Raw genomic sequence first — 16,003 nt, 5'->3', positions numbered from 1 at the left:
ACTACCCTGAGCTATTGAGGTTTTGAACGGAGAAGAGAGGGTCTGAGACTAATCAAACGGAGGTGACCAATCAACGACATGAAATCTCCCTTCGACTCTAAAGGTAGTCGATTGAGACAGTTAATAACGAAAGACAAGCCCGAGTTTGGAAAGAATCGGAAAAGAAAAACAACTAAGTTTTCTTGACTTCTTAGATTTGAAATTCGGGGAGTTTGGATGATTATTTGGGGAAACTAGTAAGGGATTTGGGATTAGGGAAGTGTTGGGGATTATAGGGTGAAGATTTGGGGTTGTTTGGACGGTGACCACCGGCCGATGGGGGTGAGGGATTTGGGGGCGGCTAGGGTTTCATTGAGTGAGAGAGATGGAGAAGTGAGAGGGGTCTAAGGGGTTTGGGGGGGTCTCCGACAGATATGAGGGATTAGAGAGGGAGTTGTGAAGCGTTGGATGAGATGTGTTGAACGGCTGGGATTAGCGTTACTAAACGACACCGTTTTGGGTTAAGTGAGGGATGGAACGGACTGGGTTTGGGGCGAGTTGGGTTTAAAGGGAAATTGGGCCAACGCTAAGGTTTTGGCCTAATTCGAAAATAAACACAGCCTTTCACATTTTTCTTTTCCTTAAATTTTTAAAATCCTAATAAAATTGATTAAAAATCTAAGTTATGTTCTAAAAATAATCTAATTTGTAGAATTGAATTAATTATCTATTTCTAACATCAAAATAATTAATTAACTTAAAAGTAATGAAAGAAAAAAAAATACTAATTTTAAAACTAAAGGCTAAATATGTAAAAACGACATTTTTTGTGATTTTGTTTAATAATACAATTAACTCATGTAATTATATCTAATATGCAATTAAATCTAAGATGCTATGCAATGAATATTTTATACATTTTTTATATTTTTCATAATTTTGAATATTAAATAAACAACTAAATGCAAACAAAATTAACCAAAAGAAATCCTAAAATTCTATTAAAACGAAAAATAATTTAGAAAGATCTATTTTTGAACTTTGTAGGAGTAATTTTAGTTGGGCCAAAATTACGTGCTCACAGCTGCCCCTCTTTGCTCGGAAACACGAAGAGTTTCCGGACAAAGATAAAGTGAGCAATTACGAGCAATTTTTGCCCGTTTGGATACTCCATAGGAAGCATTTTGAAAAAGTTTGACGAACCTTGCTTCCGAGATTGTCTACATATCCTTGGCTATAAAAGAATCAGGTCAGTGTAGTTCAGGAAATTTTTGGTAGATGGGACTATCGGGAAGCTGTGATTTCACTACTGTTGCTGCTGTTACTGCTTGCTGAACTCCTTATGAAAAGAAAAGAAACTAAGCAATCTATCAGCTATGAGTTACAAGATTCCTATCTATAGGTCTTCAGAAACTTGATCTTGAATCTTCTACAGTTCTGTTGTGCATCTCGAACTATCGAATCGCATTCTTGAGTGGACTCTTGCTACCTCTGACTTGAACTTGAAATAAATTCCCTCATTTTCCAGGTGGGAGCCTGCTGACTTAAAACTTGAAATGAATTCCCTCATTTTTCAGGTGGGTGCCTGATGTTGACTTAAAACTTGAAACGAATTCCCTCATTTTCCAGGTGGGCACCTGCTGTCTTAAAATTGAAATAAATTCCCTCATTCTCCAGGTGGGCGCCTGTGCTGACTTAAACTGAAATAAATTTCCTCATTCTCCAATTGGGCGCCTACGCTGACTTAAAACTGAAATAAATTCCCTTATTCTCCAGGTGGGTTCCCGATGACTTAAAACAGAAATGAATTCCCTCATTCTCCAGGTGGGCGCATGCACTGACTTAAAACTGAAATGAATTCCCTTATTTTCCAGGTGGGTGCCTGATGTTTTGAAACTTGAAATGAATTCCCTCGTTTTCCAGGTGGGCACCTGCTGTCTTAAAACTAAAATAATTAAAACTTGAAATGAATTCCCTCGTTTTCCAGGTGGGTGCCTGATGTTTTAAAACTTGAAATGAATTTCCTCGTTTTCCAGGTGGGCGCTTGCTGCCTTAAAACTGAAATAAATTCCCTCATTTTCCAGGTGGGTGTCTGATGTTGAATTAAAACTTGAAATGAATTCCCTCGTTTTCCAGGTGGGTGCCTGATGTTTTAAAACTTGAAATGAATTTCCTCATTCTCCAGGTGGGCGCATGCTGACTTAAAACTTGAAATGAATTCCCTCGTTCTCTAGATGGGCACCTCCGCTGACTTAAAACTGAAATGAATTCCCTCATTTTTCAGGTGGGTGCCTGATGTTAAATTAAAACTTGAAATGAATTCTCTCGTTTTTCAGGTGGGTGCCTGATGTTTTAAAACTTGAAATGAATTTCCTCGTTTTCCAGGTGGGCGTCTGCTGCCTTAAAACTGAAATAAATTCCCTCGTTTTCCAGATGGGTGCCTGATGTTGAATTAAAACTTGAAATGAATTTCGTCGTTTTCCAGGTGGGTGCCTGATGTTTTAAAACTTGAAATGAATTTCCTCATTCTCCAGGTGGGCACCTGCTGACTTAAAACTTGAAATGAATTCCCTCGTTCTCCAGGTGGGCGCCTGCGCTGACTTAAAACTGAAATGAATTCCCTCATTTTCCAGGTGGGTGCATGATGTTTTAAAACTTGAAATGAATTTCCTCATTTTCTAGGTGGGCGCCTGATGTCTTAAAACTAAAATAAATTCCTTCGTTTTCTAGGTCGGTGGCTGATGTTGAATTAAAACTTGAAATAAATTCCCTCATTCTCCAGGTGGGTGCATGATGTTGACTTAACACTTTAAATGAATTCCCTTATTCTACAGGTGGGCGCTTGATGCTGACTTAAAACTTGAAATGAATTCCCTCGTTCTCCAGGTGGGCGCCTGCTGCTGACTTAAAACTTGAAATGAATTCCCTCATTTTCCATGTGGGCGCCTGCTGTCTTAAAACTGAAATAAATTCCCTCGTTTTCCAGGTGGGTGCTTGATGTTGAATTAAAACTTCAAATGAATTCCCTCGTTTTCCAGGTAGGTGCCTGATATTTTAAAACTTGAAATGAATTCCCTCATTCTCCAGGTGGGTGCCTGATCTTGACTTAACACTTGAAATGAATTCCTTTATTCTCTAGGTGGGCGCCTGGTGCTGACTTAAAACTTTAAATGAATTCCCTTGTTCTCCAGTTGGGCGTCTGCTGCTGACTTAAAACTTGAAATGAATTCCCTCATTCTCCAGATGGGCGCCTGCTATCACAACAACATAGACAAAACAGAGAAAATTGTTTGCCCCGGTTTGTACTAGGAACATTCATTGATCGTTAGTTGAATCCCATTATCCAGGAGAGTCCTGAAAATTTAAAACTAAATCCCATTATCCAGGAGGGTCCTAAAAACCTGAAATTAAATCCCATTATCTAGGGGGTCCTGAATAGTTAAAATTAACTCTCATTATCCAGGAGGGTCCTGAAAACTTAAAACTGAACTTATCTGGAGCATGCTTTTCTCATGGGGATTCCTGGCAAAGCAAACAAGATTTCTTGCCCCTGCTTAAAACAAAGAAAATTTTGTCAGTTTGAAAATGTGGCGGTTAGTTTGTGACATCCTTGCCGTAAGTGTCTTTTTCTGCCACTACCCCGCGTCATTTTGATTAGCTTCTTCACGCTACAAAGAATTGTTTGACCTTTCAATTGGACATCGACCATAAAACCTCTGAATGACTTGGATCCCTTACGCACAACTCATCGTATGGAACTTTCATTCTGACAACGGTTGAACCTTTGCATTTTCTATAAATTCACGAATCACTTGACCACCTGAACTTCAGGTACCACCGCATTGCTCATTCTATATCATGTCACTTGTAATGTGTCTGGCCGAATTTCGCTTGGTGCAAATAAAAAGCTGGTAATGAGCTTTGAAGTACTTTCTTGCTTGCTTAACAAAGACTAATTTGACAGAGACTTAGAAAAATAGACCCAAAAGAAATGAAGCGAAGTGACTTCGAGAATTAGAAATAAAAAGGAAAAAACAAAGATGACTATTTGAAGAAAAGTGGAAAAGAGACTTATCTGAATGAAGAAACTGGCTCCAATGATCATGACATGCATTTCAGATTGATCAGCCTAATCCATCCAACTAATCACATTTCAGTTCATGCCATGTCTTCATACTTCAAAACCGGGGTTTCCATAATTCAATTTCTCTGTAAATTCATGAACCCCATTCGGCTTGTAATTCTCCGAGGGGTTTTCACCAGCAAGCCTCTCTCATTTGCTCATCTCTCAACTCAATGTTGCCTTACAATGCCCGGAAGGGTTTTCACCAATAAGACTCTCTCATTTATTCACTTTTCCTAGTGCCCATGAACAAAAGTGTTACCCATTATGCAAATCATATCTCCATCTCACTTGATTTGGCATCCTCAAAGTTGATCAGAAGGACTTTCTTTGGACTGTAGTGTAGGTTTTTGACAGGGTTAGAAAGAAAGGGTGACATGCAAGCTCAAAATAATTTAAGATGAAGGGGTTCAAAATTTCAACTTTTGGAATCAGATCTTTTTACAAAACTAAAATTTCTGCCTCAGTTTCTTCGAATCTGGGGAATTTTGGATTTTTATTTTGATGGGACCAAACCGTGTAAGGCTTCCTACGTATCCTTAAAAGGAATCAGGTCGAACGTAGTTCAAACTAGTAAAACTTGTTTTGTTTTTGTTACTTTGTTTTTCTTTTTATTTTTCTCCTTTCTTTTTCTCTTTTCCTTCTTTTGCTTTTTTCTTTTTTTTCTTTTTTTTTTCTTTTTATTTCTTTTCTATTTCCAGCTCTACTTCTGATTCCAAAAGAGGGGTATGAAAGAAAATAAATAAGGCTCAAAAAAGGATAACAAATGATAAAAGTGTTTGGGATAGAAGAATAAAATGCCTTCATCATTCCAACTTTGAACATGCCTAGTACAAAATACGATTGAAGATAAGCAAAGAAATCATACATAATATCTCTTGACTGCATCAGAATTGATAGCCATATCTACACATTTACCTTCTATGTCTGTTAAATACAAAGCACCATTGGGCAACACCTTTGTCACAATGAACGGCCCCTGTCAGTTTGGGGCAAACTTGCCTTTAGCTTCAGCCTGATGTGGAAGGATGCGTTTCAATACCAGCTGGCCCACTTCAAATTTTCGGGGACGCACCTTCTTGTTGTATGATCTTGCCATTCTTTTCTGGTACATTTGACCGTGACATACTGCTGCCAATCTTATTTCATCAAACAAACTCAATTGCTCTAGCCGACTTTTGACCCACTCATCATCATCGATTTCAACATCAGTAACGATCCGCAGGGATGGAATCTCAACTTCCGCAGGTATAACTGCCTCGGTTCCATATACCAGCAAATAGGGAGTTGCACCTATTGAAGTGCGAACAGTAGTGCGATAACCCAGTAAAGCAAAAGGTAACTTTTCATGCCATTGCCTGGAATCTTGCACCATCTTACGAAGTATCTTCTTTATGTTCTTGTTAGCAGCCTCAACAGCTCTTTTTGCCTTAGGACGATACGGAGTGGAGTTTCGATGCATAATCTTGAACGGTTGGCATACCTCTTTCATCAAATGACTGTTGAGGTTAGCAGCATTATCTGTGATGATTACCTTGGGAATTCTGAATCGGCAAATGATGTTTGAATGAAAAAAATCTGCCACCGCCTTCTTGGTCACGGACTTGAAAGTTACAGCTTCAACCCACTTGGTAAAGTAATCAACGGCCACCAAAATACACCTATGCCCGTTGACGCTGCCGGCTCAATTGGTCCAATGACATCCATGCCCCAAACAACAAAGGGCCAAGGTGCAGACATTGTGTGCAACTCGGATGGCGGGGAATGAATCAAATCATCGTGCACCTGGCATTGATGACATTTGCGAAGGAAGCTGATGCAATCTCATTCCATGGTGATCCAATAATAACCTGCTCGAAGAATCTTCTTTGCCAGGACATACCCACTTATATGTGGCCCGCAAACTCCGGAATGCACTTCGGCTATGATAGTCGAAGCTTGTTTAGCATCTATGCACCTTAGTAATCATAGATCTGGAGTTCTCTTGTACAATATTCCCCCACTTAAGAAAAATCCACTAGCCTAACGTCGAATGGTTGTCTTTTGATCACCTGTGGCATGTACCGGATATACCCCCAATTTGATGTATTCCTTGACATCATGGAACCAAGGCTCACCATCAGGTTCCTCCTCAACCGCATTGCAATAGGCATGTTGATCACGGATTTGGATATGCAGAGGGTCGACATAAGTCTTATCCGGATGGTGTAACATTAACGCTAGAGTAGCCAAGGCGTCGGCAATCTCATTATGAATCCTGGGAATATGCCTGAATTCTACCAACCTGAATCGTTGACAAAGATCATACAGACATTGTCGATACGGTATGAGCTTCAAATCTCGAGTCTCCCATTCTCCCTAAATCTGGTGAACCAACAAATCTGAATCTCCCAAAACCAATATTTCTTGAACTCCCATGTCTATAGCTAGCCTCAAACCCAGAATGCATGCCTCGTATTCAACCATATTGTTAGTGCAATAAAATCGAAGCTGCGCTGTTACGGGGTAGTGATGCCTTGTTTCAGAAATGAGTACAACCCCTATTCCGACACCTTTCATGTTAGCAGCTCCATCAAAGAAGAGTTTCCAACCTGGCTTTTCATCATGATCATCCTCGTCAACATACATCACTTTTTTATCAGGAAAATAATTCTTCAGTGGCTCATATTCTTCATCCACTGGATTCTCAGCCAAGTAATCGGCCAGGGCTTGGGCTTTTATCGCGGTTCGAGTCACATAGATGATGTCAAACTCTGTGAGTAAAATCTGCCACTTTGCCAATCTTCCTGTGGGCATAGGCTTATGAAATATATACTTTAGAGGATCTATGCGAGAAATGAGGTAAGTAGTGTAGGATGACAGATAATGCTTCAACTTTTGTGCCACCCAAGTCAGGGAGCAACATGTCCTTTCAATAAGAGTATACTTAACCTCATAAGGAGTGAACTTCTTGTTGAGGTAATAAATGGCTTGCTCTTTCTTGCCCGTGATGTTGTGTTGACCCAACACACAACTGAAAGAATTATCCAATACCGTCAAATAGAGAATTAAAGGTCTCCCAGGTTCTGGCGGGACCAGCACATGTGGGTTTGACAGGTAACTCTTGATCTTATCAAATGCTTCCTGACACTCATCAGTCCACTTAACCGCAACATTCTTCTTCAGCAACTTAAAGATGGGCTCACAAGTTGTCGTGAGTTGAGCAATAAACCTGCTGATGTAGTTTAACCTTCCTAGAAGGCTCATCACCTCGATTTTGTTCCTTGACGGTGGTAATTTTTTGGATGGCTTTGATCTTTAATGGGTCCAACTCAATACCGCGTCGACTTACTACGAATCCCAACAGTTTCCCGTACGGGATATCAAATGCGCATTTTGCCGGATTGAGCTTGAGGTTGTACCTGCGGAGCCTTTGGAAAAACTTTCTCAAGTCTCCAACATAGTCGGACTGCTTCTTTGACTTTATGATCAAATCATCTACATAAACCTCAATTTACTTGTGTATCATGTCATGAAATATGGTAGTCATTGCCCTCAAGTAATTTGCCCCAGCATTCTTCAAACCAAATGACATTACCGGGTAGCAGTATGTCCCCCATGGTATGATGAATGATGTCTTTTCTGAATCTTCCTCATCCATCAGGATTTGGTGATATCCTGCGTAGCAATCCACAAAAGACCCAATCTCATGCTTGGCACAATTGTCGATCAGAATATAGATGTTCGGCAATGGAAAGTTATCTTTTGGACTTGCCTTATTGAGATCACGATAATCAACACAGACCCTAGTCTTACCATCCTTCTTTGGTACTAGAACGACATTAGCTAACCAAGTGGGATATCGAGTGACTCGAATGACCTTTGCGTCAAACTGCTTTGTGATTTCTTATTTGATCTTCACACTCATGTCAGTCTTGAACTTCCTTAACTTCTGCTTGACTGGAGGGAATGCCGGATCAGTTGGCAATTTATGAACTACCAAATCAGGGCTCAAACCCGGCATGTCGTCATACGACCATGCAAAAACATCTTTATATTCAAACAATGGTTTGATTATTTCTTCCTTGATTTATGGTTCCAGATGCACACTTATCTTGGTTTCCCTGATATTATCTTGATCTCCTAAATTGATTGCTTCAGTTTCATTCAGATTAGGCTTGGGTTTTTCTTTAAAGTGATTTAGTTCTCTACTGATTTCCTGAAATGCTGCTTCTTCATCATATTCTGTTTCATCATCACACTCTACTTCTTGGATTGTTATTTCGGAATTAGATTGGCTTTTAAGATTTGGCTAAAAATTCCTCATGCATGTCATGTCATTGAAACCAGCATAGAAAGAACTGCACAAAACAAAAATGAAATGCTATTAGGAATAATGGAAAACGGGAAATTGTATTTCATTGAAAATAAAAGGATAGGAGGGTTTGTACATCAAAACAAGCAAAAAATAAAAAAAATCTGGATTACAACTCTGGAATAACCCAGATAACAGAAAGAAAAATAAAGCAAACTACTAAAACTCCTTCCGGGTGGGGAGAGGAGTAGCTTTCAAATTGCTAAGCTTCACATTTGGCCCAACGAGCTGCACATCGGCATTACTGGAACCTTCCCCAATTTCCACCATATTAACCTCATCAAACAGACTTTGAAACCTCTTGATCAGCTCTTCATCAAAGTCGACCACAGGTTTTGGGACCGCTGATATTGGGCATTTTGCGACCCCTGGCTTGACAAAAGACTTGGAGATATGTGGAGTACGCTTAGGAAGTGACCATGCCTTTTTTTCAAATTTTTAGCCTTTTTCATGTCCTTCCCTGTGAGTGTGAATCCCAAACCAAATGTACCGAAACTTTCACGTGGACACACCGGATGTGCAATACCCTGCAGAAACAAACCCAGGCCTTTGCCCGGCACAAAACCATTCTTCAACATTTCATTTGCTACCATGACCGACACGGATGGTAGCTTCGGACCTGGAATGCATTCTCTTTCAGGAATCTTCTAGACAGACACTGTTTTGAACGTTTAGTAAACCCAAGGCCCTTTATCATATTCAACTTCAATAAATGGAACAATTGTGTCATTGTAAGCAGATAAGTTCTCATCACTGTGCACAACTATTTACTGCCTGTCCCATTCGAACTTTACCATTTGATGCAGAGAAGACGGGACTGCCTTGGTAGCATGTATCCAGGGCCTACCCAACAACAAGTTATAGGAGACAGCCACATCTAGCACTCGAAACTCTATAGTGAACTCAATTGTCCCTATTGACAATTCGAGCATTATATCACCGACAGAATCTTTCCCTCTTCCATCAAAGCCTCAAACACATACATTGTTCATGTGGATCCTATCAGTGCCGATCTTCAACTTTTGCAAAGTGGACAGAGGGAAAATATTTGCACTAGAACCGTTATCAACCAGTACCCTCGAGATAGCAGAATCCTCGCATTTCACTGTGAGATAAAGAGCTCGGTTGTGTTCTGTACCCTCCATAGGAAGTTCATCATTTGAGAAAGTGATCATGTTTGCCTCGAAAATCTTGTTAGTAATCTTTTCCAAGTGGTTTACCGTGATCTTATCAGGAACATGGGCCTCATTCAAATTCTTCATCAGGGCTTTGCGGTGTTCATCTGAATGTATCAGCAAAGACAAAAGAGAGATCTGAGCTGGCATTTTTCTTAATTGCTCCACAATGGAATAGTCTTACATTTTCATCTTTTTCAGGAACTCTTCAGCCTCTTCTTCGGTGACCGACTTCTTTACTGGGATGTGGCCATCCTTTGATGGCTTGGCTTTCCTCAGTTCCTCTTGGGTAAAACATCTCCCAGAACGAGTCAGTCCTTCGGTTTCATTGACTTCTTCCTCTACTTATTTCCCTTTATATGTTACTATCACCTGTTTGTAATTCCACGGGATGACTTTTGTGTCAACCATTGGTAATTGGGTCACTGGCTTAATAATAACGGGGGTAATACGAGCCCCTTCCACGATTATGACAGGCTTGCCCGGGACCCCTAGCACGACCACTTTTTGCTTTTCTTGGTTCGTTTCAACATCAATCGTAGGCCCTTTCACAACTAATACAGATGGCTTCACGTTGATTGCGCTTAGCTTCTCCGACACCCTTTCAACTGTCAAGGGCATTGCTTATGCAGAATCTGGAGCTTTAACTAGATTACTTTCGCTAGCCGGGATCATCATGACAGACTTGGAAGAATTCTTGGGCTCCCCATCCTTATGAACTATCTGGATCATATATGTCTCTACATGGGCCGACAAAGGATTTTGGTTGATGTTTGGCGCCTCCGGGCTCTGGAACACAATTTGATTTGTATTAATAAGCTCTTGGATCGCCCTCTTCAAATGCCAACACTTCTCTGTGTCGTGCCCTGGGGCATCAAAATAATATGCGCATCTGAGGGAATAATCAAGGTTCCTTGGAGGTGGATTTGGTATCTTTGACTCAATCGGCCTCAAAACGTCCAAATGCCTCAACCTTTGAAACAAACTGGTATACGACTCTCCAAGAGGGGTGAAGATTTCTTTTTACTGCTGCCTCTCTTTTCTATAATCTGGCCTTGGACGAAAGCTTGGACCAGTAGGGTTTCTGTATGGTTGTGGGGGTGGATAAGGATTTTGTGGAGTTGGATCATGCCATTGCGGGTAAGGAGGGGGTTGAGCATATGACTGTGCGTGGTGAACATGGTATTGGGGTAGTCTGACTGAATATTGAGGGTCTTGTGGTGGGAAATAATGTTGAGATGGATTATATGGAGCTTGTGTTTAAGCTTGAGGTCGGGGTCGAGGTTGGGTGTACTGGTGATATGTTTTCTTTTGTAGTCGTCAGTATTTTTAAGTCCTTAGAGTGGAAAACAAAAAAAAAAGATGATGTGACTTATAATGAAGTATTGAAAAACCCAAAAGATTTTCTTTCATTTCATATTTATATCCTTGAACTACGTAATGATCTGATTCATGCGGCACCATGATACGTAGGCAATCCCCATAGGATTCGATCATAGTCTTAAAATAAAATAAAAGAAAAGACAAGAAAAAAAAAGAGAAAAAGAGAGAGGAAAAGAAAAAAATAGGAAAGAAAGAAAAGAGGGGCCAAACAAAAGGAAGAAAAGAGAATGACAATTAACAGAGCGAAACACAACAAAAGGAGAGGGGAAAAAATCAAGATTTGAAATTTGGGAAAAGAGCCGGGATGAAACACATAAGCCGTCGCAAAGCATTTAGAAATGTTTAATGGCTCAGGTGCATTGCATCCCCAATATGCGATTCCCTATCTGTTAAATTCTTCAAAACTGACCAAGTTATTATGTGTGCATTCTAGTTAGGTTCTGTTTAGGTGGTTAGTTTGTTGGCATCCTGGCAAGTCACCCCTATAACACCAAATCAAAGCGCAAGGCAGTCATGACTAGCAAAGAGTTGAACACGGGTGTTGTTGACCCGCCGAGGGAGATTGTAGAATCAGAGTTTGAATTGAAAGAGGAGGTCCACAGGTTGAAGCATCAAATGGCAGAAATATATAAAGCCTGGATCAGGGGGCATACTCCACCTTCATTCCCCGCTAACTACACAGAAAATACTGCTTTCATCCCACCACTGGCACAAGCCCAGAATCCCACTACTGTTGATCTTTCCCCTCAGCATGCACCGGGTTTTACCCTTTTCCACCACTACCCCGCCACCTCGTCCCAAACTTTCCATGCTTCACCTGCCAAAACAACCGCATACCCTGCTCCGACATCTGCTCCTGTTTTCGTAGCCTCTCCGCGAGTTACCCTCCACTAATTTTCTAGTGAACCTACATTTCAAGCTCCAGATACCCAATATTATGCTCCAGAACCAACTTTCAAAATCACGGATCCCTATTCCTACACCCCGCATTTTGAACCTCCTGTTGAAACTGAGAAACCATCCCGGAACGTGGAGCACGATGAGATATTCAGGAAAGTGAAGAGTTTAGAGCAATCTTTAAAGAACATTCAAGGGATAGGAAGCCAAGTAAGTGTGGCTTACAAGGATTTATGCTTATTCCCTGATGTCCAACTGCCCGTTGGGTTCAAGATGCCCAAGTTTGACTTGTACGATGGACATGGAGATCGCGTGGCCCATTTGAGAGGCTTTTGCAGCAAGATGAGAGGTGCCGGTGGGAAAGAAGAATTATTAATGGCGTATTTCAATCAGAGTCTAAGTGGGGTGGCTTTGGAATGGTACACCCGCCAAGACGCTAGCAGGTGGTACACATGGGACGACTTGGATCAAGCCTTTGCTCGGCACTTTCAGTACAACATAGACATTGTCCCAGATCGCCTATCTCTGACCAAGGTAGAGAAGAAGCCCAGTGAGAACTTTAGGGAATATGGTTTCAAATGGAGAGAACAAGCTGCACGGGTCAATCCTTCAATGGAAGAAGATGAGATGGTCGAGTACTTTTTTCAAGCCCTAGAGCCTACTTACTTTGGCCATTTGATCTCAGCCATAGGTAAGTCCTTCAACGATGTGGTAAAGATGGGAGGAATGGTGGAAGAGGGACTCAAGTCGAGCAAGATCATGAGCTACTCCTCCATAAAAGCAACCACACAGGCAATTCAAAGTGGCACCAGAATCCTGTTAGGCAAAAAGAAGAAAGATGATGTCGCTATGTTTGTCTCTGTATCATGGCGTGGCCCAAGGGGTTCGCCCAGACTCAAAATAAACAGATTTGAACAAAACACTAGAAAGCAGTAAAGTACAGACTCAAAAAAAATTGGAAAGTCAAAAGTACATGAGAGCCTCCACTGGTACTCTGGGAGCCTGCGAGACATCAGCCGGTCTCCGCACGGGCCTACGGGCAATATCTTCTTGAAGGTGGTCTAGGTCAACCATCACCTGGCGAACGAATGTCATCACAGAAGCAAAAAACATAGACCTGGTCATGTCTTCACACTCATGGCATTTCATTACAACATAATCAGCTATCTCTTTAATCCTCATTCTGATGACACCCTTTTCTTGTAGCAAACGTCCAATCTGTTGGGCCCGAGCCTCCAACACTTGTGTATCTGTGTTGTTTTGGTTTTGTAACTGCTGCATGCTTTCTTGTAGTTGATAAATCAATGCATAGCAATGCTCCTTTGTTTGCTTGACCATTTCATTCTCAAGGGCAACCAGTTTTTTGTATAAAATTGCTACTTCTTTGTCATATTTCTGCTTCAACTGGTGGGCTAATCTAGCTTGTTCTTACGCACCTTTGGCCAACTTTGCTTGAGCATTAACAAGTCTTTTTCGACCTTTGTCAGGTCAGCCGCATAGTCATGCACCTTCATCCTTAGGTTGCCGATGAGTTTTTCATCTCTTTCGCTCCTTACAGGCGTTTCGGCGGCTATCCTCATGTCCCGGAGTTGGGCTCGGAGCACCTCGTTCTCTCGGGTCAATTTTCTCTTTTCACCTTTGGTTACCTGTGCCTGTAAATCATTCTCAAATGCGAGGTTCCTCAACGTTTCCTCTAAGGCATGGATGGTGGCTTGATATTTCTTTTCCTTTTCTCCCCAAGCCAAACGCTCTCGGACTTTGTCATCAAAAGCCTGAATATGAGGCCTTTTGGTAGGCCTTTCAGGCTCGGGCTCTGGTTCGTCATTAATACAGTTTCTTCTTCCGAACTATGTGGCATATCTTGGATCTATTTCTCCTCTTGCGAGATCGGGCACTTGGGTGTCCTCTTTTAAGTATCAACAACCATTCCAGATTTGTTGGATTAAAGCCTCGAGAAGTGGGGCTTCGGGGTGTAGCTCAATAACTTGGACACTTAAATCTTCATCCTCAGGCACCACTTGATATCTTCCCAATTGTCTTAGAACCCTTTGCGGTGCATATGGTTGGACACTTCTCAAGCCCATCAACAGCAAATAGTTCTTTGTGGTTGTTATGTGTATGACTTCTCTCACTGGGAGCCATCCTAAAGTCCACTCAATCTGATTCGCCTTTAAAGTTCTCAAGTGGGCGATCCAAGCATCAACCCCTTCTGGAGAGTTGTAATCTTTTACCCTCTCCTCATATGTTATTGTGGTTATTACTATTATTGCGAACAGGTTAATATAAGTGACCTGCCTTAGCCTCGTCACTACTTCGTCGAGGTTAGGCTCGACACTTACCAGTACATGGGGTCGGTTGTACTGATACTACACTCTGCACTTCTTGTGCAGATTTCGGAGTTGGTCCCAGTGGCGTACCATAGACTTGCTCGGATTTCAGCTACCCAGAGGAGACTTGAGGTATAACTGTATGGCGTCCACAGTTCTGAAGTCCCCGTCTACTTTACTTTAGCTGTGTATTTGTTTTCTGACAACTTTATTTTATTCAGACCCTTTATTTGTATTATTTTAAAAGCTCGTATACTTGTGACACCAATTCTGAGATGGTATTTAGACACCGTTATTTTTATGGATTATTCACAATGAAGTTGCTCTTGCTTGGTCTGTAGCTTATAAATTTCGGATGATGGCGAAGATGTTCAATTAACCACATTTATAGAAGGATATTGCAACCTTCAAAGAATGTCGCCCCAGACTTGCACCGTGTTAATGCCCGATAGATATCCGACAATATAAGTGGAGCAAGTGTGTGATCTTCTTTGGCAGTTAGGACTTGTGAAATTCTAGCCATGCAGATATCAATCGTCCCTTTTTCACTCTGGAAGACCATGATGCCTAGGAATGCCACTATGAAAGCAAAGCGACTATGAATTTTCCAAGTATATTTGCTTTGCTTGTTGTTCAACCCCTTTTCATGCGTTTCAAACCCATTTGGATGTCCATACCTGGAGTACAGGAAGTAGAACGAGAAACATCCATCGTTTACATTATTCTTCCTTATTTGTTTATTGATGTTCAAAATATCAAAGAATCGGCATACAGAGGGAGGCCTTGGGAATATAAGTTGCTGTTTCCTCAAATCCCGGCCGAAACCAGTATATCCTGCTATTTCCTCGATTGTGGGAGTGAGCTCAAAGTCCGAGAAGTGAAAAATATTATGCACGGGATCCTAGAAGGGCACTAAAGCCTTGATCAGATCATTCTGGGGATTGACCTTCATAATATCCGTGAGAGCACCCAAATGTTCTACTACCCAGTCTTGACCATCTTTAGCCAAGTCATACCACCACATTTGAAGCTGCAGTGGAGCCTGCTCTACAATATTTAACGGCGGGCTCTAGACAATGTTCATTTTGTACCTGTGAATGGTTAGGGTTAGGGTTGACTCTAGTTCGGAAGACAGACCAACGGACCTGTGAATGGTAAGGGTTCATTTTTTTTCCAAGGAAAATCACGTGAAGGTGACTGTTTGTGCAGCGTTGGCAAAAATGGTTATCTTTGCAATAATGGCCCCTTCCCACTTTCAAATAAAGTTTTGAGCCCGAGGTAAGGAACTTTATGGGAAAAGTGATGCCTTATTGACAGACATGTCCGTTCTTGGCGAGACTAGCCCTTCGACAATTTAAAAGTATTCTAAGGCTATTCCGGCAAAACGGCGCAAGACTTACCCGAAACTGGGTCGGTTTTATTTTTGACCAATAGGCATACTTTATTTATTTGGTTGGAAAAATTGGGGTCGGCACCGATGAGGTTTGCCTACGTATCTCACATCCGGTGGGAATCAGACCCGCGTAGTTCGGTCAGTTTTGACATAATTGGAAGAGTATGATATTGATTTACTTTCGTTTCTGAAATGCATTTTCCAAACATTTTGGCAGAGTTTCGAGGCATTTTCAAATACCGGGGTCTTCAGAACCGGGTAAATTTTCTATCCTACCTCACTCTTGGTTTTTCTTTTATTTTCTTAGCCGGTCAACAAATAAGCTGAAATAAATGCACACATAGCAGGTAAGATGCATCAAGATGGCCTTTA

The 16,003-nt window shown here is 41.3% G+C and overlaps 1 protein-coding gene across 1 annotated transcript; it reads right to left on the bottom strand.

Moving 5' to 3' along the window:
• Positions 1 to 3,434: 3,434 nt before the first annotated feature.
• Positions 3,435 to 6,898, bottom strand: LOC117281248 (uncharacterized). Its single transcript, XM_070183020.1, has 5 exons — positions 6,480 to 6,898; positions 6,154 to 6,386; positions 5,178 to 5,395; positions 5,021 to 5,081; positions 3,435 to 3,529 (listed from the first exon to the last, which is right to left on the bottom strand). The coding sequence occupies exons 1-5, from the start codon at positions 6,896 to 6,898 to the stop codon at positions 3,435 to 3,437; spliced, it is 1,026 nt and encodes a 341-aa protein (XP_070039121.1).
• Between the last annotated feature and the right edge of the window lie 9,105 nt (positions 6,899 to 16,003).

The sequence above is a fragment of the Nicotiana tomentosiformis genome, chromosome 8, assembly GCF_000390325.3.
Source record: "Nicotiana tomentosiformis chromosome 8, ASM39032v3, whole genome shotgun sequence".
NCBI classification, from domain to species: domain Eukaryota; kingdom Viridiplantae; phylum Streptophyta; class Magnoliopsida; order Solanales; family Solanaceae; genus Nicotiana; species Nicotiana tomentosiformis.
The sequence above is the reverse complement of the archived record's forward strand: the minus strand, read 5'-3'. Positions and strand labels throughout refer to the sequence as shown.

Bases quoted from the DNA above. Each gene is read 5' to 3' on its own strand.
- LOC117281248 (XM_070183020.1), bottom strand. From the start codon at position 6,898: ATGCCCACAGGAAGATTGGCAAAGTGGCAGATTTTACTCACAGAGTTT. The intron at 5,396-6,153 runs GTGATCAAAAGA...GCACTTCAATAG, and splicing joins ATATCCGGTACATGCCACAG to GTGCAACTCCCTATTTGCTG. The intron at 3,530-5,020 runs GTAAATGTGTAG...TGTTTTAAGCAG, and splicing joins GTATTTAACAGACATAGAAG to GGGCAAGAAATCTTGTTTGC.